Genomic DNA, 27,518 nt, shown 5'->3' on the forward strand with positions numbered 1-27,518 from the left:
CTGGAATTTGTAGCGTTTTTTTAACCATAGCTTAGAAGAGATGGATGCAACTATTAAACAACCAGGATTAAATGTGTTTTTTTCCTGCCTATTAAGGTATCTCCACTCATGTGCCATATGACTATTATCGTATTATTGCAGAATTGCATTATATAACCCGCTAACATTAACATATATCAGGTGACAAATTGTCATTACGTCACTACAAAACTAGAATCATCAAAAAGATTGTTCTATAATCTGATGACAAATTAGTACGTAAAATCTGTATTGAAAGTCGCATCCCTGATAGAAGTCACATTTGAATATTTGAGAACCAAACATTCATCATTTCTCATATGTTTAGATGCTCTAATAGAAGCCGCATCTCCTCTGTTGCATGCATTGTACCATTTTAATAGAAGCAGCGGTTTCTAATACAGATTTTACAGTAATGTCTCTCGCACACACATCTCACCGCAGCCTATTACCAGTAGTATTATCTGTTGACATTATTGTCATTATCGCCATACAATTGTAACTCCATAGACAACTCCAAACTCTTGTGACATAACTTTATATTTACGTGATAATCGTTAACATTAATTTCATGACAAAATTATAAAAGCTCCGAACACAAACACAACATTTCTACCATCTCAGGATGCAACTTCCTATCCTAGTGACATAACTTAATCAAGATGTCACAGATTAGAACAGATACATTTATGCATTGCATACAACAAGCACTGTCACAAAATATCAATTGGCCTGTATTAGGGAAAAGTCACCAAGTATCGTCTTTCATATCATCACTATCTTTTTGGTAAAAAAGCTGCACCAATCTTATCAGAATGGTAATAGGTTAATTTAGGGATAAGCATCTATGTACCAAGTTTCATTGAATCTGATGTGATTGAGATATTGGTGGAAAAATTAAATATTGGCTAATTATGCATGGATTTCAACCAAAAACTAATAAGGTCTGTGTCCATTTTTCAAGAGCATCTACTGTAAAAATTTTTAGCTGGAATTAATTTTTGCTGATTAGACATTTTGGGTGTTTTGTATGGAATTTATTTTCACTGATTTTTGACGAGTTGAATGTAAATTGTAGGAAAAAAGGTATATTTGCTAGATTTTATTTTCACTGAATAATTCCTTCAGCCAAAATATTGAAAATTTATTTCAAGCAAAATTAAAGTATTTACAGTATGTACCATTTTTCACTAAAATTAGTTGAATGGTACTTGAGAAACAAGTGAAAATGCTTATAACCTTTTCCAACAGTTATTCCAGAGCATCTACGAATCAAGTGTCATTGAAATCGGTTTCATGGTACTGAGAAGCAATGGAAAATGCTTACAATTGACAAATTAGGTAATTAATATGCATCAATCTAAAACTAATTAGGTCTTTAGCATTTCCCCCACACACTAATGTACCAAGTCTTATTGAAATGCAGTAATTGTTCTTCGAGACATTGACAACAGCCAATGCTTAGGTGAGAAGGGAGGGATGGACTATTGAGACAACAGCCAATGCTTAGATGAGAAGGAAGGGATGGACTATTGAGACAACAACCAATGCTTAGATGAGAAGGAAGGGATGGACTATTGAGACAACAACCAATGCTTAGGTGAGAAGGAAGGGATGGACTATTGAGACAACAGCCAATGCTTAGGTGAGAAGGAAGGGATGGACTATTGAGACAACAACCAATGCTTAGGTGAGAAGGAAGGGATGGACTATTGAGACAACAACCAATGCTTAGGTGAGAAGGAAGGGATGGACTATTGAGACAACAGCCAATGCTTAGGTGAGAAGGGAGGGATTGACTATTGAGACAACAACAAATGCTTAGGTGAGAAGGAAGGGATGGACTATTGAGACAACAGCCAATGCTTAGGTGAGAAGGGAGGGATGGACTATTGAGACAACAACCAATGCTTAGGTGAGAAGGGAGGGATGGACTATTGAGACAACAACCAATGCTTAGGTGAGAAGGGAGGGATGGACTATTGAGACAACAGCCAATGCTTAGGTGAGAAGGGAGGGATGGACTATTGAGACAACAGCCAATGCTTAGGTGAGAAGGAAGGGATGGACTATTGAGACAACAGCCAATGCTTAGGTGAGAAGGAAGGGATGGACTATTGAGACAACAGCCAATGCTTAGGTGAGAAGGAAGGGATGGACTATTGAGACAACAGCCAATGCTTAGGTGAGAAGGAAGGGATGGACTATTGAGACAACAGCCAATGCTTAGGTGAGAAGGGAGGGATGGACTATTGAGACAACAACCAATGCTTAGGTGAGAAGGAAGGGATGGACTATTGAGACAACAGCCAATGCTTAGGTGAGAAGGGAGGGATGGACTATTGAGACAACAGCCAATGCTTAGGTGAGAAGGAAGGGATGGACTATTGAGATAACAACCAATGCTTAGGTGAGAAGGGAGGGATGGACTTTTGAGATAACAGCCAATGCTTAGGTGAGAAGGGAGGGATGGACTATTGAGACAACAACCAATGCTTAGGTGAGAAGGAAGGGATAGACTATTGAGACAACAGCCAATGCTTAGGTGAGAAGGAAGGGATGGACTATTGAGACAACAGCCAATGCTTAGGTGAGAAGGGAGGGATGGACTATTGAGACAACAGCCAATGCTTAGGTGAGAAGGGAGGGATGGACTATTGAGACAACAACCAATGCTTAGGTGAGAAGGGAGGGATGGACTATTGAGACAACAGCCAATGCTTAGGTGAGAAGGAAGGAATGCACTAACATACTCTACTATAAAAAGTATTAATATGTCTTTATACTAAAACACAATATTTATTTTAGGTAGTGTAAATAATGATACAGCACATTTATTCTGTAGTATATCTCATGTCAGGGATCCAGGTTGATTGAATACTGAATATACCACAATATATCAACCTTTTGTTCTATCTTGGTGACAAAAAAGACTATATAATTCAGGTTATGATATCCATACAAATCATTTGGTACACTATATGGGTAGCATTAGCATACAAAATAGTCAAAAATGGTAGTGTGTTCTTATGTCCATGGACATTTCAAAGAGTTTATCTACCGGTATTGATGATAAAATTACTATTTAAATCATGTTGCTTTTATTTTGGCTAGTACTGCTGCTCTTTTCTCTGTATTCTGGAACAACGCTCGTATCAGGTTCCTAATTTCATTGGCACTGAACGCATGTGCAAGGGGTCCCTGTAAAAAATATACAAAGAATAAAATAAATAACAAGCACTTAAAGGGAACCTCAATCCAAACAACATAATGACCCCTAAAGAAAAAGCTCCACAAATGTAGGAGAATGCAGTTTACACTTTTTTTATATCAGTTTTCATTCTCTAGATATTCAACTTTTCATCGTTATTAAGTAGTCAGCCATCTTGATTCTCAAGCAAAGGATTATGGGTACACTATGACATCATAGAATCTGTTGTCAGAAATTAATTATTTCATCTATAACATGAGAAATACTGATGCGAATTAGTTCAAATTTTCGTTGTGCATATTACTCATGTATATAATTATAGTAATGGAAATTGGAATTTCACAAATACACATAAAGTGAAGATATTGTTAAAAACGTTAAAAAAATAAAAATCAATATTTTAGTTGTGAAATATAGAATGTCACTTTTTTGTCCCTTTTTTGTGCTCAACATGCGATATATCACCTTGCTTGAAAATCAAGATGGCTGACTACGTAATACTGATGAAAAGTGGAATATCTAGAGAATGAAAAGTGATACAACAAAACTAAATTGCATTCTCCTACATTTGTGGAGCTTTTTCTTTAGGGGTCATTATGTTGTTTGGATTGAGGTTCCCTTTAAGGTTCACACCAGTACCAGTCAATTAATAAGCATATATCAAAATAGCCATGTCAGTGGAAGAAAATTCAAACACATATAGACAGGGTTAAACCTCTTATGTGCCACACACTGGAGTAAAAAACATTTAATGTGAAGATAGAGCCAACATTTACCTTTCCATCTGTCCATCTGTCTTCAATCTCTTGTAGACTCGCTTCTAAGACAATAATCAATTCATTAAACTTCCTCCACTGATTTACATGCACTTCTAGTGGGTATACTTCCTATAGTGATGATGTGTTGAAGATTTATAATAAATCATCATCAATGAAAAAACAAAAATAATTAACACTTAAATTAGTTCATCTATGAATCACTCATATTTTTAAAATTGATAAAGGGTGTCAGAAATACCGATGATGACATTTGGAAAATCCAAATTGATGAAAGTGTATCAAAGAAACAAGTAGGATACATGGAAAAACAACAGTAACCAACCATGAGCAATGCTAATGATTCATTACCGGTAGTTTGACTGAAATCAGCACAGGCATGCCTGGGTGTATTTGGTGTTCTTTTGCACAAACATGGCTGTCAGTTGTTCAAAATTGACATACATATGTATATGATATTATGTTTTATGTCTGTACCAGCTTAGAACAAAATCAGTCAAAAAAAAAATAAAACTCAAAACATCCCTATTTTGGTTTAAGTTGAATGTAACCCAAAACATCCCTATTTGGGCCTAAGTCAAATTAAACCCAAAACATCCCTATTTGGGCCTAAATCAAATTAAACCCAAAACATCCCTATTTGGGTCTAAGTCAAATGAAACTCAAAACATTGATATTTGTGTCTAAGTTGAATGAAACACAAAATATCCCTATCTGGGTCTAAGCCAAATGAAACTCAAAACATCCCTATATAGGTCTAAGTCAAATGAAACCTAAAACAAAATATCCCTATCTGGGATCTAAGCCGAATGAAACTCAAAACATCCCTATATAGGTCTAAGTCAAATGAAACCTAAAACATCCCTATTTGGGTCTAAGTCAAATGGAAAATAAAAATATGAACAGATCAGATAAACAGGATACATTTAAATTATCTGTCTAAGATTGTAACAATACAATCTTTGTGCAAACATAACTGGTGTTATAGTCATAATTCTCAAAGATATTTGTATATCTAGATTATTTCACAGTCATTGACTTTCTACTAAATGTATAAGAAATTGAAGTATGCTATACCATGATGGCAGGCAAAATCTGTCAATTGAGTTAGCTCATGGAATAAAGTAATTACTCGTACTGGAATCAGTGTTTGATGAAAATGAAACACAAATTTTCTATGTATTCTTATAATACTTCACAGTGATAACAAATAACACAGGTATTAATGGTTTACAAAGCCACTTTACCTCTGAAATGTCCAGTTGGAGAAGTGGTGGTGCTTTGTCAACAATAATTGTAAATAATGATTTCAACTGATCCGAATCATCAACTGAAATATCCTAAAATAGAAGATCAAAACATCACATATAATACAATATAGATAAATAGATTCAGTGCCAGAGAAGATCACCATCACCTTATCGTTTCCCTCACAACATTGTCGGCAGCATTTTTTTTTGATACACTGAATAGTGACAAGCCTCTACACAGGTGGATACGAGCATTTTTCAATGGTACAAGCCTGCAACAATGATTTATTTTGTACCCGGGTAATACTTGCATTAGGTGACAGATCTAGAGCATTGTTGGTGAATGAATATTTGCAATTCATTAATGTAATTACAAGCTGGGTATAATATGTTTGCATAAGCCTGTAACAGTGACAAATGTATATCGCCCTCTGTGTCAAGACCATGGCTAGTGATTTTCCTCACTTGACCTTTGACACAGCACCTGCATCTGAATTTACAATAGGAAAGTGATGTCATCCTATATATGATACCTATATGCTATGTAATAAAAGAAAATCCTGATTTTCGCCATCATGAGATGTTTCACTATATTTCAATGGACTAATATGACATGTATTAAATTCATAAGCAGTTCAAACTCCCTTGCATTTAAGTAACAGTTCCATACTGATACTTTAAGCTATACTGTTATACCGGTAATATTATATTTTTTGTATTTGCAGAGGCTGCATGGTCCAAACCTTATTCATCATTATAAATCTCTGTACCTCTAATGCTGTAACTTTATTAATGATTTCCAACAAGGCAGTATTAATTAGCGTTGACATGGCTTTGACATAAACTGACGATGGTAGGACTTCATTCCACACTCTGCTGAGATGGTTCAACTGATGCAGAACCTGACAAAAAACATTTATTAACATCAGAACACACTTTGACATAATAAAAGTATTTCAGCGAGGGCTATTTTCATAAGATTTACTTTATAAATCACATTTTGCATTTTATTTATACAGATAGTGAAATTTAATTGATGCACATATACATGTTGAAACAGTCCCTCTGTATTTTTCTTTCTGTCTATAATGACACACATACTGACAGCTGAATATATAAAACAGAACAGACCACATTAATTTGGTGTCAGACAATGTTCACAGATTCTATGACAGAAATTCACTGTTTAGTTTACTGTACATATTTCTGGCAGTTAAACTATGAAATGACTTTCAAAAAACACACATAAATATCCCAAATCACTCTGTTATGCCATCTTGCACAAAGTAACTCAATGTTACCTACTCACCTGTTTGATGGCTTTTTCAGCTGTCTTCCTATTGTCATCTTCTTCCACTTGAATGAAGCCTGAAGCACCGGACAGACTTTCCATCATTTGTGTACGCTGTATTCTCTGACAAAAAACAAATCATAATCGTTCATAAACTCTAAAGTACAAATGTAGCTTATTCCTTATCTTGTTATCACTCATCATTCGTCTAGAAAGTTATATAGCCTAACTACAGTGACCCCTTGCTAAGTCGTGCCTCAATAAGTCACGATTTCTGGTAGTTTTGAAGTAAAAAAACTAATGTTTCATTGCATTGTTTATTTAATTCGCTTTTAATGGCCTGGAGAAGACAACTTATCACCTACAGTACTGTTCGTCAATTACAGTGTCAATGGGGGTGTAAAGTCGCAACTTTACATGCTTCTTGGTCGTTCCCTCTTTGATATAGCTCTATAAAACTCACTACAATGAGACGTCTGCGAAGATCTAATTTCAAACTAAATATAGTATAGCGTTGTGCCAAATGTTACTTACCATTTGTTGGAGAAAACAGTCAGTTGCCAGTTTTCTAAAGATTGGTACCATGTCTACAAATGTTGCAGCACCATCACAGAGCGGTGATGGTAACTGGTTCTTGTATTGATGTCCCATTGTCAGCAAATGATGAGATATGTACATACAGTTATTATGATGCAGTGCTGATAGCTGAGGTAATTCTTGCTATAAGAGAAAATTAAAGGCAAATAAAAAATAAATGTGTGTGGTAACTTTTATAATCATTTTCCTGGTCATCGTGCACTACAGTTGAAAATGTCTGCATCAAAGCATTTTTTAAAGATTTCCTCTGAATTTAAAAAAAAAAATCAAAATTTTAAACTCTTGAGCACTATTCTTGAGCACAAAATTGCTAACAAATTATGGAGTACAAATTTTGTGGTAGTGACTAAAGTTGACTCAAAAGACTATAATCAATGCATACACATTGATTTGCATCACTTATCAGTTGAACTTATTCTGACTATGACATTATGAATTACCATACCAGAACCACCAAAAAAATAAATAAATAACATTTTATTGTAATATTACCATCTATGTACTTATTTTACTTTTGTCTCGACTGAATTTTCCGTTTTTACTTTTTTATTATTATGATTTTATTCTTTATTGTAATTTTATCTATATCTCAACAGAGATTCGATAACAATAAAGTTATTATTATTATACCATGAAAAAACTTGATTACCGTACTAAGGTTATCAAAACAGGAAAAGGTCACCAACTTACCAAACTCTGTTTATGATATGTTGGTACTACATCACAAAACAGTTCAAACATGTTTCTGACAGTGTAGAACAACTGGATAGCACTGAAATGAATGAAAATTATAATACTATTCATTCAACACATATAGTTTTATGTGAAATATAATTTTCAGAAAGGCATGGAGTATACAATTAGTACTAAAATCTTTCACAAGATCACATTTTGGCAATATTAATGAAAATAAGCCATTCATGGCACAGTCCCCGTTAGTTATCAAATTTAAGATATATAGTTTTGTTTATAGTAATATAGCTGTAATATAACCATGTCAGGAATATGATTATGATGATTGGTTAACTTTAAAATGATTGACATTTGTATCTGTATTGAGAGATAGTGCTCTGGAACAGCAATAACAAAATCAGCCATTTTGAATACATGTATATATCTATAACATAATGTATAATGAATATAAAAAATTTGAACATAATCAGTGAAAGCATGTCAGAGATATGGCTCTAGAAGCCCATTCATTAAAACAAAATGGCCGCCAGTCAGCCATTTTGAATCCGATCTGAAAAATAAAATTACGTGCATCAGGTCTCATGCCACTAATTAACCAATGGCTGCTCGTATTTCAATTTAAATGCCTTGAAAGAGCCAATGAAATTTTTTAAATATTTTTTTTCTCAGGTGAGACCAACATGTGGTCTTTTGTTTACAACTTAGCGGCTGTGTACCTGTGGGTTTATTCTGTGTGTATTTTGATTTCTAATCTTGGTGCTTTTCCAGTGATTTCTCTAGGTGCAATCTAAATACAGTAGGTGTGTCTTGTTTACCTGAGATTTGTAAGAGTTTGAGCTGGCCAACATGTTAGTTTTATTCATATGGTTGATTACTGGCATGTTGATTTCTCATTTTTGAGCCATGTTTTCAACTTTCTTCATCATTTTCATATAGCAATCTCGTCATATGTTAACATTGTCGTCTATGGAAATTCAATTAGTGGTATGAGCCCATCAGGAACCCGTAATGTCTAATGTATGTTATAAGTTTGAACGAAATCCATCCATCCATAAATGTCAGAAATGCTTGATATTTGATAATTTTGTTAGCACAAAAATGGCTACCATTCGGCCATTTTGAATAGGATCGTCAAACCATTAAATCTGTATATCTATGACATAATGTATAATGAATATTTAAAATTTGAATATAATCAGTCAAAGCAAAGCAAGCAAAGAGATATAGCACTAGAACCACATTCATTAAAACAAAATAGCCGCCACTGTGTTGTGTCAACTGAAGAGACTTACCATTATGTTGTGTCAACTGAAGTGACTTAATACCACTGTGTTGTGGCAACTGATGAAACTTACCACTGTGTTCTGTCAACTAATGAGACTTACCACTGTGTTCTGTCAACTAATGAGACTTACCACTGTGTTGTGGCAACTGATGAGACTTACCACTGTGTTGTGGCAACTAATGAGACTTACCACTGTGTTCTGTCAACTAATGACACTTACCACTGTGTTGTGTTAACTTATCTGTGTCAACTGAAGAGACTTACCACACTGTGTTGTTTCAACAAATGAGACTTACCACTGTGTTGTGTAGATTTACTACTGTGTTGTGTCAACTGAAGAGACTTACCACTGTGTTGTGTCAAATGAACATACTTACCACTGTGTTGTGCTTGTAACAGCTTCTTGTAATGTTTCATAAGCCACATTCATCAACTGATGAACAGACTGACTAATTTGACATTTTGGTAGTTGTAGTGTGCCCTCACTTAAGACGTCTTTGTCAGCTATTGCTGTCTGCAAGAGAAATTTATTTCATAACTACAGCAAGTATATGAACAGCATTTGGTATGTAATTTTTTTTCTGAAATGAAAATATAATGTTGGATGTCAGATGTTAAGATCAATCACTAGGAAGTACTTGTGTGTAGAATTAGTGTGGAATAGGCATTGGCATGAACAAAATCAAATGGGTCAGCAACTGGCAATTGAATTATTTGAATCTGAATGTATAATAACTTTTGGTTCATCTCAGGGTAATGATTTTGAACAGGTTTAAGAATCAAAATAACTGCAAGCTTTTAGGGTTTTATTTGTTCAAATGCTGTACATGTGTTGAGTGTCAAAGCGTGCCTAAGAAATGACTCCAGACATAAAGACAGAATTAATATTTCCTGATTTTGGATTTCATCCAAAAAGAAAATTAATAATTACTTCAGATTCAAGTTAATATGAGATTCCCAATGAAAGTTTCACTGTGACAATATTTTTCCTGATTTGCAAAATATTGGTCTCTTGTACAAATGGTTGACAGTATCCAGGCTTGACTCGTCAGCAGTGACTGAAATGAACTCACCTTTTCATCTCTGACATCACTACTATGCAACTTTTGTAATTTTTCTGGTGGAGACTCATCTCCAATATAGATAGTATTGTGTAGATCAGTCATCATCAGACTTCTAGCTTTTACAATCAGATCTTGACACTGTAAAGAGAGAGTTTAAAAAGACGAGACAGGACGCTTTTTTTAATATCACTTGTATGTGGGCAGTTGACATGATAATCAGTGTTCCTAGGCATTTCTCAGAAAAATACAAATCATTCATTGATTCGCTGTTTGGTTGATAGACAAGCACTCTGTGCATTAGGAAAGTGCTGTTTGCTACACATCTCCATTCACATAATCGCATTTTTCATCCTTCTTGACTAGGTGCTAGGATTAATATATATAAACACCGTTGGTCATGGATTTAACCCTTACCTTTTTGTTTGCAAAGTGTACATTGACATCCCTGGCATATGTCAACAGTGGGGAGGTACCTTCAGTAAGGAAGCCTACATAGTAAGAATATACAAAATAAACATTAATTCATTTTCAGCAATACTTCCATACGCCATTGGAGCTTGTTCTGACTAATCACAGCAGCACTTTATATGCATTACTGACTGGTAGATCTACAGAACACATTGCCAAGCATTTTTGATAATTGGCAGCATTGATCCATATGACACAGATACAAGGTGCAAGTCTGATGAGCTGTATTAAAAAGTCAATCAAAGAGAGCTTAGAAAGAACTCCCGTGTGCTAAGAGTATTGAAGACACATTAAAAATTAATTCAAAATTACTTGTACTTGAGATATTGATGGAATAGCTGAAAACTAATTATGTAAATCAGGTAACTGATATGAACAGATTTGAGTGTAAAACTAGTAAGGCCTGTTTAATTTAATATCTATGTACCAAGTTTCATTGAAATGTGATTAGAACAAAAAAACTATGAATTATTATTAGTGAATTAATATAAACAAATTTCAACCCAAAATTCATCGGGCATGTCTATTGTTCTAGAGCATTTATGTACCAAATTTTATTCAAATGTGATTATCAGTAATTGAGATATCAGTGTTAATTAATTATTTTAATTAGGTGATTAATAAGAATAAATATTTACCAAAAACTAATTGGGACTCTGCATAGTCCTAGGGTCACTGAAATGTGATGATGTTTCAATAAAATCCAATTAGTGGCTCTTTATATTTCAGTGGAACAATCATGGAAAAAATTAACTAATTACGCAAATGAGGTAATCAATATCCACAATTATTGTTCCTAAAACTAATAAGGTCTGCATAGTCCTAGAGGATCTATGTAGCAAGTCTCATTGAAATATGATGATCAGTACTTGAGTTATCAGTCGAAAAGCTGAAAATTAACTACCGGGGTAATTATGCTAATAGGGTGATTAATATGCACAAATATTTACCCCAAAACTAATCAGGTCTCTGCATAGTCTTTAAGTAACTATGTACCAAGTTTCATTGAAATGTGATGATTACTACTTGAAAATTTATTAATTATGCAAATTAGGTAATTAATATGTACTGATATTACCCTAAAAACTATCAGGTCTGTGAAGTGTCATATGACATTTATGTACCAAGTTCCATAGAAATGTGATGATTACTACTTGAAATATCAAAAGCTGAAAATTAATTAATTATGCAAATTAGGTAATTAATATGTACTGATATTACCCTAAAAACTATCAGGTCTGTGCAGTGTCCTATGATATCTATGTACCAAGTTTTATTGAAATGTGATGATTACTACTTAAAATATCAAAAGCTGAAAATTAATTAATTATGCAAATTAGGTAATTAATATGTACTGATATTACCTTAAAAACTATCAGGTCTGTGCAGTGTCCTATGATATCTATGTACCAAGTTTTATTGAAATGTGATGATTAGTACTTGAGATATCAGTGGAAAAGCCCAAAATTGATTAATCATTATGCAAATTAGGTAATTAATATTGCACAGATTTTTATCCAAAACTAATCAAATCTGCGCATTGGTCCAGAGCATCTATGCACCAAGTTTCATCAAAAATCAATGTATGGTTCTTGAGATATCAGTGGAACAGACACACACAGACACAGACACACAGACAGACACACTAACTGCAAAGACTCCCTTTTTGTGCTTCGCACATAGGAGTCAAAAACACAAGATTATACAGACCTTCAGACATTGCTAAACTAGAGTAATGTTCAAGCAGAATTGCACATAAGATCAAAGAAGCTACAATAAGCCTGTGGGTATGTGATTTTGTGATGTTTATTTCAAAAATGTGCATTATATAAACAACTGTGATGTTAACAAAATGTCTAATACAATCAATGAGTATGCACTGTAATGTCCATTATTCAAATATGATTATCAAATTAATCATTCTGACAGCAAGACAACAATACAGCATCAAGAAAATGAAAACAATACTCACCCCATTCAGCAAGTTTCATCTCAAATTCTTCTGTAGCTTTGATGACTTCCATGTAACTTTCCAACTAGAAAACACAAGTTATATACAGCAGTGTGAACAATAACTTTTTTTTCTCGATACAAATCAAAATTCATGTATTGGTTTCACAGTGATTCCTCGAACATTGTCGTATATGTACTACAGATTTTGCTGTCATTTGCCGTGGAACATTATCGGTATTGTCAACAACTGATATGCAAATGAGATGTCAGTTCTTGTCAAGTGTTGCATAACTCGATTCAGACATCTGAAGTTATGTTCTTGCCAGTATTTTTTAAATTCTAAAGTGGAAGCTCATTCACATTCCTTGAATGTAAAACACCAGGGTGGTGTGTCTGCTGAGAGGAATCTTTGTTTTCTACAGAATTTTATCACAAATCAAAATGTGAAAATAATCTAAAACCCAGCTCAAAGGTGAAACAGAAATGATTGAAAATTGACACAGCAATGACACTCTGGCTGTCAGGGTTTCAGTGTCAGTTAAAACACTGTGATGAGTGAGTGTCTATTTGCATATTTGAATTGACCAATTATTGGACAGAATTTTAAATAGGTCACTATTCTAGTGCTCACTTATGGAGTGGCATGGGATGTAGTGTTCTTTCTTGTCAATTTTAGTAAAGTCTAGAAACATATGTGATAATAACAGAACACAATGGCCTTGCCTTGATATTAGTGGAGTATGTCAGTTATTGTCACTTGTTATGTTGTGTATCCATAGCAGGATACACTGTATCACAAAACATAAGGGCAAGGCATTGGCGTTCTGTCATAGTATTCATAAAACTAAAACTTTGCATCAAAGTCTCAGTGCTTCTAGCTGTATAATTGTTAATTCTGATTTCAATACAGTGACATTTTATTGACTTTATATATATTTTTTCAGTTGTCCATATTTAGTACAAATCTAGGCAGCAATGTAACCTTTATAGTTTTCCCAAGGCTTACTGTTCAGCCCTATACAGGATTCAAACTTACCTGGGTACTTGAGGTAGGTATTGAATGTACAAGGCAGTGGTTTATAACAGTCACAGACAAGTCCTTCCATATACAATCACCTGCAATGAAAGGTGTATGAATAAGTGGAACTACTGAATATTAAAAGCTTATTTTTTACTGGCCCAGCAGTAGTGGCAATTTTATTTTTTTATATGCTAAATCTTTTAGAACAAGTTTGTAGAATCTTCTGCCTTGACGTGAAATTACCACGACTGGTCTATTCTGCCACGCCCTCTGTAACTGTCACTTCGTTTTTGTGCTGATAAATATGCTAATGAGTAACATGACTTGTAAGCTGCCAACCAATGAGATTGACAGCTTTTGGCCAATCTGATCCACGCAACTATAACGCACATCTTTTGCGCAATTGCACATGTACTTTCCTTATTTGGAAAGTGGTGAATTTAAGACAACATATACTGATTCATACTAGTATGACATGACGATGGAGGGAAGTGCAGTAATATATGGTCGGATGCTGTAGTAATGAAATGAATGCAGATCATTGTCAGCGAATCACAACAACTCTATTCACAAGTTATTTACCCAATATCTTCATGAGTGATACACCAGTGTTATTTTCAGTGGCTTCAATCTTCACATTCATAAACTGTTTTCGTATTGTATCCAGTACAATTAGCAGATATTTGTAAAGCTGTTGTGGTGCAATATGACCCTTACCTCTACCAGTCCTCTTCAAACTGATTACAACATACTGTAATACACAATGGTTATCAGATATGGAATAAATGAGAATTCAAGACCATGGAACACCTTTCCACTAGCAAACATAAGAATACAGTTGCTAGTCCAACAATGTGTGATGCTATTCAAAAACTTTATAAATTTTGCAGTGTATTTGATTTGTTAAATGATATAAAATGAGGACTGCTCTTTCTCCCAGTATATTTAATCAATAATGTTGGCAATCCACTTCGCTATTCACGTATTAACTGTTTTGTGATTTTTTCGGATGGGCTGATTTCGTTCTTGGCAGGCAGGTCTCATGGGCAGGCGAAATCTGACAAAAAATTCTGGGCCAACCATGGCAACACCCCCCCAAAGATTTTTGAATACCAATGCCAAATGTATTACCTTCTACCAGTCTTATGATACCAGTGGTCAAATGATCATGCTTTTTATTTTGGCTAAGTTGTGCACCGATGAGAAACCACCGACGCCAACATTGTTACACTCTGTCAATGTGCATCCCCACGCAACTTTGAACTTTGAATCATCTATAAATGCTGTGTTCAGTCAGAATCTAGAGATGAGCAATGCATATGTACAAGGCAGAATTTGATATGTCAAAAAATACCGGTCAACAAACAAGCTGCTCTCTAATTGGTCTGATTGGTTAGGTTTGAGTAGCCAATCAGGCACAATATTGTATTGACTCTGCTATTAGCCAGAATACTGTTACTGTAGGTGATATTATAGACAGCATAATTGACACTTGTCAGTAATATGTATACATTTTGGAATTAGGATTGCAACTTGCTTGTACTGATCTCAGTCACAGATGCCTGGTAATAGCTTCCACAAACATGTGTACCTACCTGGTAGGTAGTTTCTATTTTAGGCTCAACGTTTCCAAATAAAATCAAGTGTCGGAATAAATTGTCAACCAATTTTTTACCTGTCACAATGAAAATAGAAAATATTAGAATACAAGTTTGATGACAACACCAGTGGTGGTGTAGCTGGGTATATGTGAATTCTCCAAAGCCAAGTATTCATATCGTTTACTCTCCTTCAAATGACATCTTTATTAGTGTCTTCAGGGTAACAGGGAAGATCTGCCTTATAGTCTTCCTGTGTATTATATGCATGTTTTAGAAATGATCTATTGATATCATTCACTCTACAAATTCACTCAAATAAGTAGATCACTTTTCTCCTAACAATCAGCCAACAACATGATCCAATTGACGACAGAAGTACAATAACACCAAATGAAATCAGAATGGTATTTGTTTTGATATATTTTTTTATTGTTAAGCCAGTGACTATCAAAGCTGATATATCAGTGATTATTATTTTTTATATCAGCAGCACTAAAAAAATAATAATCTGTTTATAACAGTAGAAATTAGCATTTTGCACATCAGAAAATAAATAAACAAATAAACACATGTTATAAAACCAATACCTTGAAATAAAAGAGATTGAGATAATTAATGAATGAGATTTACAAAAAAAACTTACTGAATGACTGCAATCTGTTGTTCAGGATTTTGGCAGCAGACATGGCTCCCATTACATCCTGTATTTTATGGCCAATAGCTAGGTATATATAAAGAAAAACAAGTCATTGTTAAGGATACAGTCCCTGTTGCAATTATGGGAAATGTTATTCATGCCTATGATAAAGTGCTATGACCAAAATTGGAAATGGCTGCAAAGTTATGTATTGCTATTACCGGGTAATTAATATACATTATTGTATGCATCAAATTGGACATGCAAATCATTGGTCATGTGACAAGGTAACTTGTTTCTGAATGAATTTGTAGTGTATGGCCAATAACTAAGAGTGAATGATAGACTAATATCATCAAAAATCTAAATTTGCAATCCAATTCTATTTCTCATATTTATGCAATTTTTGTACCCAAACTCAAATAAAGTGCATGTCTCCAATATTGTAAGAGTGTGTGTGCCAGCTTAACTTAAAGTTTTCATCACGGGAAATTAAATCACTTTACAATGTATTATATGAGAACGAAGCATAAATCAAACATAAATGAGTGACTTAAACATACAATGTATCTTTGAGAATATACAACTTGAAGTGTCAGATAAAGTTTAATCACACAAATATACTGGTAGTCATAACCTATTGTACATACTGTATAAGCTATGCATCTCAGGAGGAAATCTTACCATTCATGAATTAATCTGCAACCAGACTCACTCAAATGATCTATGTACATTACCATATTACCCCGGGCATGCGCCCCTCCCTGGGCAAGCGCCCACCCTCCTGTTTTCACAAAAGTTGGGGACATCCTCGGTTAAACGCCCAGGGTGATTTTTAGCCAAGAATTAGGTCAACAATAAAGTTGTATTTGTCAAAAACGAACGCGTTTGATTTATTTAAATAGTGTGTTTGTTACGGTAGTTCTCTTTTTGGAGTGTGTGGTGGCCCTGAAAAGGGCCGTTTTGTTTGTGTTTTTACGTAAAAACTCATTGGAAGAGCATCGCCAGGCGATGGACGCGGGGCTCTTTGGCAACGACCAAAAACGTATCCGTGTCCAGCCATTTGTTGGCCACGTAGAGGTCAAAATACGCGTTCTATTTTTACGCTTTAAGTTTGGCTCTTCCATTTCACCCCCTCTGGAATGTTCTACTTTCGCAGCCTAATCGCAGGTTTTTCGAAAAACGTCGAAAAAACACAAGAATTAGTGGAAACGTTTCTATTTGGGGCGGATTATTGATAGAGGACAATGTCTTTATTACAAAAATGCTGAAAAACCGTGAGTTTTTGCCTTAGTTATTTTTTTATCGTCGAAAAACTGCGAACTCGGCAAATTTGGTTGCACAACTTCCCTCTATCATATACACCCAGCGACACCGATGCCAGCTGACTGTGAACGGGAGCTAGCATTTTTGAGACATTGCTACTTTCTTTCCATCCCTCATCACAGCTATGGCATTACGGTCATGTGGATTATTTTTCTGCCGTTGAAGAAAAACACATTTTGCCGACCTCAAGTCCATTACGATAACCATAATGAGGCATGCCGACGGTGGGAACTTGTTGCATCATAATTTTGTCTTGTGTGTGGGTGCGTGAATAAATCATGTTAATGAGGTCGACCAGAGTTTATTTTCAGTCTGTTTTTTATGTATCGCCATTTGGATATGTTTATGTATTCACAATAGTTTGTAAACATTTCACATCAGTAATAAAAGTTTTTTTTGTTTCATAACCCTGTTTGCTATTCTTCAGTAATTACGATGCGATGTATCAATACGTGCGTGAACAAAATTATGCTAATGAGGTCATCGCCTTCTTGGATTACAAGCGGTAGTTTTTCCCCGGCCGTTTCGACTTGCACTGATCACGGTTACTAAAAATGTAACCGTGCATTGATTACAATATTTACCATAGTTTGTAGTCAATTTCAGTGAGTAATACAACTTCATTCGCTGACATAAAACAAGTTTTATTCTTGAAATTCGACCCTGTGTCTTAGTGTTCCCACAGATCTTGACCGAGTGCTCACGTTTATTGAAACCTTGCATAAATCAAGAAGTAAGTACGTGTACAAAGTGTACGAAAGCATTCCTTTATTTGACCTTATCATACAATCACAAAAACAACTTTTTAAAATCTTTTTTGGGGTGGTCCTCGGGTAAGCGCCCACCCCAAATTTTTCCCGATTTTGTACATTCAGGCCCCTGGGCGCGTGCCCGGGGTAATACGGTATTTATATTTATTGTTTTATTTTATTATATGATTAACTCTTCTCTTCTTTCCAATCAATCAAAATAATAGAGATTGGAGTCCCATCAATGATTACACAAAACTAATTTGTATTTCCTCAGTGTTTTCATACCAAGACATGCATGTTAGAGCAATCTCTGCTAATACAAGTGAATTGGTTTATGAGATAATGAATACAAAACACAGTATGCTGGATACAAACAAGACTTACCAATTTTTAATTGAGTTGTCAAGATACTGTCAAACTTGTGCGAGTCTTTAACTAGGGGAACTTTCCAAATGACAGCATTGGTCCAGGCTTGACTCAGTGAATAAATAAGGGTTTCTTCATTCACTCTCAACTCAGTCTGAAGTTAAAAGGGTACAATTATAAACATATAGCCATGAACCAAAAATGATGTTAGTTTGCAAAGTAAAATGAAATGGTCATCATACAGCCATGAACCAACCCACCAATGGTGTTACTTTGCAGGGTAACGATAGTCAATAATTTTTTGAGGGTTAGAGCGTCATAAGTCACGTACAGATTTCTCCTTTAAAAAGAATATCAACATCATGCAAAGAAAATGATATCATGAAAACTTACTTCTAAACATTTCACAATTTTCATTTTGCATGTTTTCCCATATTTCAAATGTTTCATTTGCTCTTGCTACAAAAAAATAAATAAATGATATTATGCTTGTACAAGATGGATACATGTTTATTCAAATGGATACAATTACTAAACTAGTTGACATAAAAATAGGGTGAAATCTGTCAGGAAAGGAGCACCGAAGGAATAGACAAAATTGTTTATTTTAGTATATATTAGTATATTTTATAGAAGCAAATCTATAGAGAATAGAAATGGATTATGGCTCATTGGACTGCACCATTTGGTAGCATATATTGGTGATTCAAGTGGATATCTCATAGTGTATATACCACACGTTTCAATTCCACATATGTGATAATACTCACCAATAAAGACAACAGATCACATGCTTTCATATATTCTTGCTCTTTTAGTGAAGTTGAGAAATTCTGTAATGCTTCATCAACCTGTCCAAAACAGACAAATAATGTTCATTCAACGACTTTTGTGAAATTTCATCATCAATAAATGCCTTTTAAGGGATCAAGCAAATAATGAAAATTAAATATAACAGTCATAACGTTGGGGCAACTAAAGTCAAGAAATAACAACATATGAACGAATGTGATGTTTTTTAATTGACACAACTGTTTACGAGGACAATGCTTTTTAAATCTTGTTTTTGGAACATATCCAATGTAGTATGAGACATCAACATTGTTGTATGCTCCACGGAAAATAAATGACAAAAACAAATTGTGTCAATATTATGATTTACTTTTGATTTGACACTCAAATAAGTCGCTTCATCATCAGTCAACAGATTCTCATATTCATACAAGAGTCAACTTTCACATTCCACAAAATAAGCCTACTCAATTTTTTTAATAATTTCTATCAAGACCTGTAGTAAAAGGCTAATTGGTACATAATTACAATATAAAACTGATGCTGTAACTGATATGTTATCACTGTTGAGTGAATCACAATGAAATGTCCACTAGTCTACTGGAATTAATTTTCGCTGAAGGAATGATTCAGTGAAAACAAGTCATTGAAAATGACACAGTCCCTGTTAAATTTTTGAAAGTTTTCTTTGTGCTCGTCATATTAAAGTGGAGGGCTTGTCGCGAGTGTGTCCTTGAAACTTGAGTCCCAAGTGGCGAATACAGCAGATTGTTTATTTACATCAAATTGAAACACTTGTTGCATGACGACTCCTCCGGTTTAAGACATAGCAAAGAAAAACAAAGATCACAAGTGAAAGCATGTCCAAGTTATCACATTTTAAACAAACAAGATGGCTGCCAGTCAGCCATATTTGATCAAATTGCAAATTGAATTGACATGTACATGTATCCATTTATGACATACTAAATATCAATGAAAATGATACATGGGTGACAGAGATATAGTAATATGGCCAAAAATAAAAACAGCAATTGTTCGGGCATCTTTGAACTGATTATGAAACAAAGTGACATGTATGATGTATGTGCCAAATATGAATGAAAATGGTACATAAATCTTGGAAATATAGTAGTAAGGCCAAAGATTCAGATGGCCATCCTTGATCCGATTTTGAAACAAATTGTCATGGACATGTATCCTAACATGTATAAAGTATGTGCCAAATTTGAATAAAAACTGAAAAAGCATGTCCAAAATACAACATTTTAAAAAGCAAGATGGCTGCCAGTCGGCCATTTTGAATCGAATCGCTAAACCACTGCATGTGCATATGTTCCACATAAAGTACTAGGCACATACATTCAACTTTTCAAAAATCAGTGAAAATAAATTCCATACAAAACACTCAAAAAGTCTTTTCAGCAAAAATAAATTCCAGCTAAAATAAAGTATTCTACAGTACTATTTTGAATTTTATCTGCAAAACAAAGTGACATCTACCAAGGTTCTATAATATCTAATGTACCAAGTTTGAACGTAATCCATACATGTGTGACTGAGATCCAGTTCAAGAATAGCAGAAATTCTTGATTTTGATTAATTTAATAAACTGGATCATAAAAATGAATGTACACACATTGTATGACATTGTATACATGAAATTTAAACATGATCTATTAAAACATATCAAAGATATAAGTATGGATGTGCAGGAGTAAATCTACAAGTCCCTGTTTTAGAATTCAGTCCAAATTGAGGTGTGAAGTGCAGATAGAAATCTCTTTATTTTTTAGAATTAGCCTTGTAGAATTTAATTATAGATTTCGAAATCTCACTTACCTCCAACAGTACATTCAAGGTGAGAAGAATTGCATTGGTTTTTTGTAACTGGTTTGATAAATCATGGAAGTCACTGGTGGAGCGGCTCAGCTGACTGCTGACATCATTCTAGGTTTACAGAAATGATAAATACACATGTGTCAATTCAACTTTCACTCAGACGACATCGCAACCGACAAGATGGGACAATTGATGTACTTACAATTGAGATTTAGGCGAGGGTTCTCCGAACCCGCCTATTCACATAGTTCATACCCGGTCAGTCAAAATGACTATTTTGAACTGTAGGCATTAATCAGCGATTCTGCCGGTGACGGAGAGATAGAATCCAGGTCAGGGGAAGCCCATGATCTCAAGATTCTTTTACCCCTTACGTCACGAACCCACGTGACCGAGGCCACCTGGCAGCGCCACAGGTAGCCGTCCTTCACTCTGGTTCCCTTCTCTCCGCCTCGAGGAGTTAAACCAACGCGATGGAAAGAGTGGGGAGGTTGGGGGGGGCAGAGTCTATGGTGGGTATGAACTATGTGAATAGGCGGGTTCGGAGAACCCTCGCCTAAATTCACTACGTTCAATTACCCACCATAGACTCCGGTCAGTCAAAATGACTATTTTGAACTGTAGGCAGAGTCAGACACCGATAGGTGGCGGGTTTTTCCGAGCAAACAAAAAAAAAAGGAGAATGATGAAAGACTTTCCACCAGTCTGGGATGAAAAACAAACCCAAAAACCTAAGTTAAGACCCAAAAAGGGTGGTGTCTTACCTTGCCTGTGCTGTCCCAGAAGCGAGAAGCCAATGCTGCTGTGGTGACAGGGTTTGGTGTGCCCGAGAAAGCTAGACCCAAGCCGAACTCGGGGGTGATAAGCTTGAAGTAGGACCGAAACAGTTCGCATGAGGGCGTAGGTCGACAGAAGCGAAACCTGGGAGCTTCTAGGAAGTGCTAGTGGAACAGACAATCTGCCCGCAAAAATGCAGAGACTGACTTATCGCCTATGCGCAGAGGCCCCTGCATTCGTTCGGGCTGGGTCAGCAAACAAGGCCTGACCTGCTACGACGGAGACCCTGCTCAATAGATTGGGTGTCTCCTAGGTAGTAGTTGATGAAGACGTTCTGCGTTCTCCAGAAGCCTGCCCTCAGAATGTGTTTGAGGGGGGCACCTGACGCTAGTGCTAGTGAGTTAGCGATCGCACGGACCTCATGTTCTTGTACTTGGTGTCTCTGCAAGGTCTGTGTTCAGGAGGATAGTGTATTATAGACCTCCAGTACAGTTGCAGTAATCCACCTGGGGATGGAAGTCTGGGAAACCGGCTTATCCCGCTTGTCAGGGCCGTAACACAAAAACATGTGTTTTGTTCCCCGTCTAGAAAACCTGGTACGGTTCTCGTAGGAACTCAGCGCTCGGACCGGGCAGAGAAGCAAATCCTCCTGATCCTCCGGACTGACAATATTTGCCAGCCGGGGGATGACTATCGGTTGAGGATCGTGTCCTGGGATTTGGTTTTTGGCGAGAACCCGATTTGTGTCTTAGTACAACTTGATCGCCCATAAAAGCAGCACAACCGTCCGCAAAAGATAGTGCGCGCCTAGCTTTGACCGGCGCCTACCTGAGGCGAGGGCCAGTAGGAAGACTATTTTCCACATCGAAAAATTGAGTGGTGCTGATTGGAGAGGCTCAAAAGGCAGTCTGCTTAGAGCAGACAACACAGCCGACGAGTCCCAGTTGGGCGGCTCCCTTGTATGGGGTCTTGGCGTCTGGAAAGCAGTAAATAGTCTCCTAAAAATAGGGCAATCGGCTAGTCTTGTTCCCGTACGTTCTGAGTGGTGGGGGACAAGACCAACCTGTAGCCAACGCTCGCTGCGTAGAACAAACCCATTTCGTCAAACAGGTGGACGAAGGAGCCTGCTACCTAGCCAATAGAGGGATGGTATGGATCAATCTCCCTTCTGCTACACCAATCAGTGTATGCTTGCAGCCTAGAAATGTAGGCCGCGTAGGTGGGATCCCTGTTCGCCCTGGCTAGGACGTTGGCAGCCCGCTCAGATAAGGCTTTCATATGTGCGGGTCTACTGAGAGCCTCTAGGCGTGTAAGTGATACCTGCTGGGCTCGTTGGTAGTGCGCCGTCTGGTTGGGACGGCAGGTCCGGTAAGTCCGGAAGCACTGCTGGCGCTTCGACTAGCCTTCCCAACAGAAGTGGAAACTAGGCCTTGCTTGGCCAATTGGGTGCAACCCATGATAATATGCGTGTGTGCACCTGTCAAAGCTTTTCTCCGGTGCCCGGTGAACTAGTGGGAAGGGAGGAAAGGCGTACACAACTAAGTGGGTCCATGAGGCTAGCAAAGTGACCCTGGCCCAGGCTCCTGGAGTCAGCAGGAGTGTTATGTACGTCGGGAGCTTGGCGTTCCGGGGTGCGGCAAAACGGTCCAACCCTGGACCGTCCCACGGACGAAAACAGCCTAGAGGCTACCCACTGGGGTATCAGCTACTCAGTGTTCTGGAGACGAAGCCGCCCTGAAAGGGCGTCGCCAGACTGTTCCTCACCCCTGGAAGGTGGTGTGCGGTTAGCTCCACATTGTATTCCAGGCACCAAAGGAGGATTTTGCTCCGCTAGGACTGACAACGATGGGGAACGCGTCCCCGCCTCCTTCTTGAAGGAGACCACCGCTGCGTTGCCTGTGCGGAGCAGGACTCTGTGGTCTCGAACTACGGGTAGAAAGCGTGGTAGTGCTAAGTACACTGCTCTCAGTTCGAGCCGGTTGATATGGTAGTCCCGAAACCAATGCGGGGGCCATATCCTCGGGCTTATTGGCCCAATAGATGCGCTCCCCAACCCTAGGGGGAGGTATCTGTTACCAGAGTCATACCTGTGGCGAGCGGGCCCAAGGGGCTCCCCTGTCCGAGGTTGGCCAGTGACGACCACCAGGGCAGGGCTTCCTTCACTTGGTCCGAGATCGAAACCCGCCTATCTAGTTCCCATAGGAGAGCTTGGTGCTATAACAAGCGTTATACCGGGCGGCTGCGTAGTGCGGCCTGGGGAACGACCCTTCGAACAGAGGTCATCATTTCGATGATCCGTGTTAGTTCGTGGAGGGACACAGAGGGAACGCTGACTAGGCATTCGGCTAGGCTGCCTAGCGCTAAGCAATACGCTTGAAATAGCTAAGCCAAGCATACCTCTGTGTCAAAACTCCACGCCCAGGGACACCAACTGCACGTTGGGTCGAGGTGGGACTTGTCGATTTACCAAGGAGCCCAACTGGTGAAGTAAATCCCATGTTAGCCTGTTGTTGTTGGTAACCGGAAGTCTGGGAACGGATTGAGGTGTACCTACATCTGGTGAAGCAGCAGCACTACCTGTTTCATCACTCTGGTGAACACGTAGGGCGCTGCGCCTAACCCGAACGGGGAGGCACCCGAGATTCGAATACTTGGCCCAGCTGGGCGATTCAAAGGAGATGGCAACTCGCTGGGTGCATCGGTACGTGCAGGTAGGCCCCGCTTAAGTCTAACGGGGCTTGCCAGTCAAAACTGTGGATGGAGAGAAGAACCCTGAATGGTGTCTCCATGTGGAACCGATCGAGGAGCACGTACTGATTCAGTCTGCCTAGGTCCAAAACTGGACGCCTGCCATTTGTAGATTTGGTACTATGAACCCATTTGGGTAGAAGCCTGGCCTTAGCCCCGGCTGATGTACCCTGTGTATGGCGTCTTTCCCCAGCAAACTGCTACTTCCTGTCTGATTGCTTCCGCCTTGCGGGAGTCCCCTGGCAGTGCCCAACAGGGGAGACACTGACGGGGGGAAGAGGAGATTTCAGCGGTATCTCGTAAACTGATGTTACCACCTGGAAAGGTCCAGGGATCGGCCACCTGTTGTCTCCAAACCGGACTGCACCGGCGCAATCTGTGTTGACAGGGATATGTGGCCACGTGTTCGGCAGTTGCGAGGGGGTGTGTGTGCTTCCTTCCCCCATGAGGTGAGTCCCCAAGGCCTGAAGTAGTCACTAAGTTGTGACCTGGCCATTCACCGAACACGTGCCTGTCCCCCCCGGTTGCAGAGGTGAGCGTCAAACATGCCTTCCCAGCTGCCGGGTAGACGTCCGCCCAGGGAGGGTGAAGAGCCACCACCTGGCTCTTACCTCCCTGGGGGTGCGCCACTACCCTCCCCTCCCATGGAAGGGTATAAGCGCTTGCCTCCTGGCTGACTCCAGCTAGCGGACAAAGCCCTAGGGCGTTGTGTTTTCTGTGCTTGGGGTGCCCTCCGATTGCCCATGGTAGGACCAACTGGCTAGCGGATTCAAACTGAACCCTCCGGTTCATTGCACTCCGAAGCTCCGAGACTGTACCCACCATTCCCTGAACAAAGAGGGTGGAGGAAGTCCAGTCTGCGTCACTGAGGCGGGGACGTACCCCGGCTCAGCTTGTCGGCGAAAACACGTGCGTCTAAGGCCGCGTCTCGTAGCACGGTAGTGGCCCTGGCCAAGAAAGCCAGGCGACACTAGGGGGTGTCGCATGTAGATGTGCGGTGGCCCACCAGTAAAAATGTCGCCTGGTCTAGGAGGCTGGTGCGTTCTGCCTCCAAGGTCTCCAGAGTGCTGGTCACGCATAATGTGCTCAAGCAACTGTGCCCTCAGGGCTAGATGGGTCGTCTTCAATTGGAAAGGACACCCATGGAACGCGGCTATCCCCCTTTGCCCGGTTTGCCAAATTCATGGTACCGGGGTCTGGGGAAGGAGCCTTGGAATCCGGTTGGGGGCGTTTTGGTCTCATCCCACGCTATGGGGTCTGATCCCGAAACCACACCGACCGGGTAGCGTTTGGTCCAGTGGGAAGTGTTGCCTTATGTTATCCCCACCCGGGGGCCTTAAGCATTACATCCTCCACGGCTGACCAACGCCGCCCATCAACACCGTTTGCATGCTCTGCTCCCCACTCTGCACTCAGGCAGACAGGGAGAGACTTGCCAACGGGATTGCTTTGGATCCCGACGCCTGTGATCCCATAAGCGTTGAAGCAACCTTAGGTGGTTGCTTTAGGATCAAGGTGGGGGTATATACATCGTATCACTGGGATCGATGATACTCCGCCTCACCCCAAAAGCGTGGCTCACCGAGTCATACAGATGGATGACTCTGAGGGAACGCCTGGAGTACCGGCTGTATCCGACGCGAGCGAACTGCATCTTCTTTCACTTTAATATGTGAGAGGGAGCGTGTTTGACTGTGCGTCTCATGACAGGGTCGGTTCCCTCTGGGGACGCCCGTGGGTCGGTAAGAAAGGAGCCAAAACCCACAGTGGGGACCGGACACAAGGAAAAACTTGTTACCATTGTACCGTTACCGCGCGACGAACCCTAGCTGGCTGAAAGTAGGGGGGGTCAATGTGTGCCCTGCCCTGAAAGCCCTGCCCCGAGATCGGAGACTTGGCTGCCAGCACCCCGTTGGCATTCAGTGCCCGAGGATTCCGAGAAGGACCGGGGCAATTAGCTTGGGCCTCGGCCACCCCCCAAAATAGTGGGAGAGCCGTGCCTGGGAACGGGGGTTCCCCGGAAGAGACGTGTTTGAATGCAAACATGCTTTCGTGTCTCTTCCTGCTTGCCCACCGAGGGGACACAGTGGAGACAGCTCGCTCCGACTGCGTCTGATCTACCCGGCCTGCCAGAGATGCAATTGCCCCGACAGTCCTTTGACCAAAGCCCTCAACTCAGAGGCAAACTCGGCGCCGTGCGAGGAAGGGTCCACAGAGAGACCCGCAACGGGCCCCATAGGAGGAAAGCCTCCAGGGGCACAGCCTCGCTGCAGCCGGTAAAATTGGGTAAAAACAGACTGTGAGGATGCCCTCCGATCAGCGGGGGAGACCAAGAAAATATCGGTACCTCCGCCGTCGGGCCTCTTACTCGACGTCCCGGTACATGAAGTACAGGTAGCCGAGCGTGAGGACTTTCCACTCATGCAAAACACGCAACTCACTTTAACCGATTTGTTTACTGGACGCGCGACCTTGCTGTGACGCGGTCAGTGTCAGCGATATTGATGGCTCTGAAAGAAAATCTCGGGCCTCAGAACTCCAGTGAAAAAAACACGTTTTCATGCAAAAAGCTCCGAAACCCACACGTAGCCACGACAAAGCATCTCGGATGCGGGTTCTATGCTGGTAGATTCTGAATAAACCACTGTACGGTCGGCTCGAAAGACGAGGAGACCGGAAGAAAAAGGCAGCGAGCCTTGGAGCTGTCATTACATCGATATATTGCTAAATACATTAAAAATAAAAGACGACATGCATGAGGGAGACGAATTACAGTTGTAAAAGGTGCCGCCATGAAATCAACATGTGACTACGTAGTGGCGCCGGATTTTGATTTCTTTGCTGTGAAAAATACTACACACAAAGGGGAAAACGACATGAGGGTAAAAAAAGACAAGGAAAACTTATCCTACCAGCTACCATGACGGATGCCGAGCAGCGGCAACAACCCAAGCTATAAATCCGGACAGGAAAAAAAGCAGGCGATCCAGCAGAGCTCGCTAGATTTCATCTCCACTCGAGGTGGAGAGAAATTAAGAGTGAAGGACGGC

The 27,518-nt window shown here is 39.1% G+C and overlaps 2 protein-coding genes across 2 annotated transcripts in view; both read right to left on the bottom strand.

Moving 5' to 3' along the window:
• The window catches only part of LOC100367644 (phospholipid phosphatase 3-like), a 212,664-nt gene that overhangs the window by 27,142 nt on the left and 158,004 nt on the right, over positions 1-27,518 (bottom strand). The gene's annotated exons all lie outside the window — the stretch shown is intronic.
• The window catches only part of LOC100369297 (centromere/kinetochore protein zw10 homolog), a 39,010-nt gene continuing 14,289 nt past the window's right edge, over positions 2,798-27,518 (bottom strand). Inside the window, exons 3-21 of the mRNA XM_085501049.1 lie at positions 20,944-21,051; positions 19,080-19,160; positions 18,703-18,768; positions 18,328-18,463; positions 15,872-15,949; positions 15,223-15,302; positions 14,210-14,378; positions 13,643-13,722; positions 12,626-12,689; positions 10,600-10,673; positions 10,195-10,323; positions 9,499-9,635; positions 7,834-7,915; positions 7,081-7,266; positions 6,565-6,669; positions 6,026-6,157; positions 5,253-5,345; positions 4,006-4,116; positions 2,798-3,219 (exon numbers count right to left, since the gene is read on the bottom strand). Of these exons, the coding sequence (XP_085357175.1) occupies positions 3,109-3,219; positions 4,006-4,116; positions 5,253-5,345; positions 6,026-6,157; positions 6,565-6,669; positions 7,081-7,266; positions 7,834-7,915; positions 9,499-9,635; positions 10,195-10,323; positions 10,600-10,673; positions 12,626-12,689; positions 13,643-13,722; positions 14,210-14,378; positions 15,223-15,302; positions 15,872-15,949; positions 18,328-18,463; positions 18,703-18,768; positions 19,080-19,160; positions 20,944-21,051 (2,022 nt within the window). The 3' untranslated portion in view covers positions 2,798-3,108. The remainder of the gene's footprint in view (positions 3,220-4,005; positions 4,117-5,252; positions 5,346-6,025; positions 6,158-6,564; positions 6,670-7,080; positions 7,267-7,833; positions 7,916-9,498; positions 9,636-10,194; positions 10,324-10,599; positions 10,674-12,625; positions 12,690-13,642; positions 13,723-14,209; positions 14,379-15,222; positions 15,303-15,871; positions 15,950-18,327; positions 18,464-18,702; positions 18,769-19,079; positions 19,161-20,943; positions 21,052-27,518) is intronic.

The sequence above is a fragment of the Saccoglossus kowalevskii genome, chromosome 7 (genome assembly GCF_978046115.1).
Source record: "Saccoglossus kowalevskii chromosome 7, keSacKowa6.1, whole genome shotgun sequence".
Lineage (NCBI taxonomy): Eukaryota > Metazoa > Hemichordata > Enteropneusta > Harrimaniidae > Saccoglossus > Saccoglossus kowalevskii.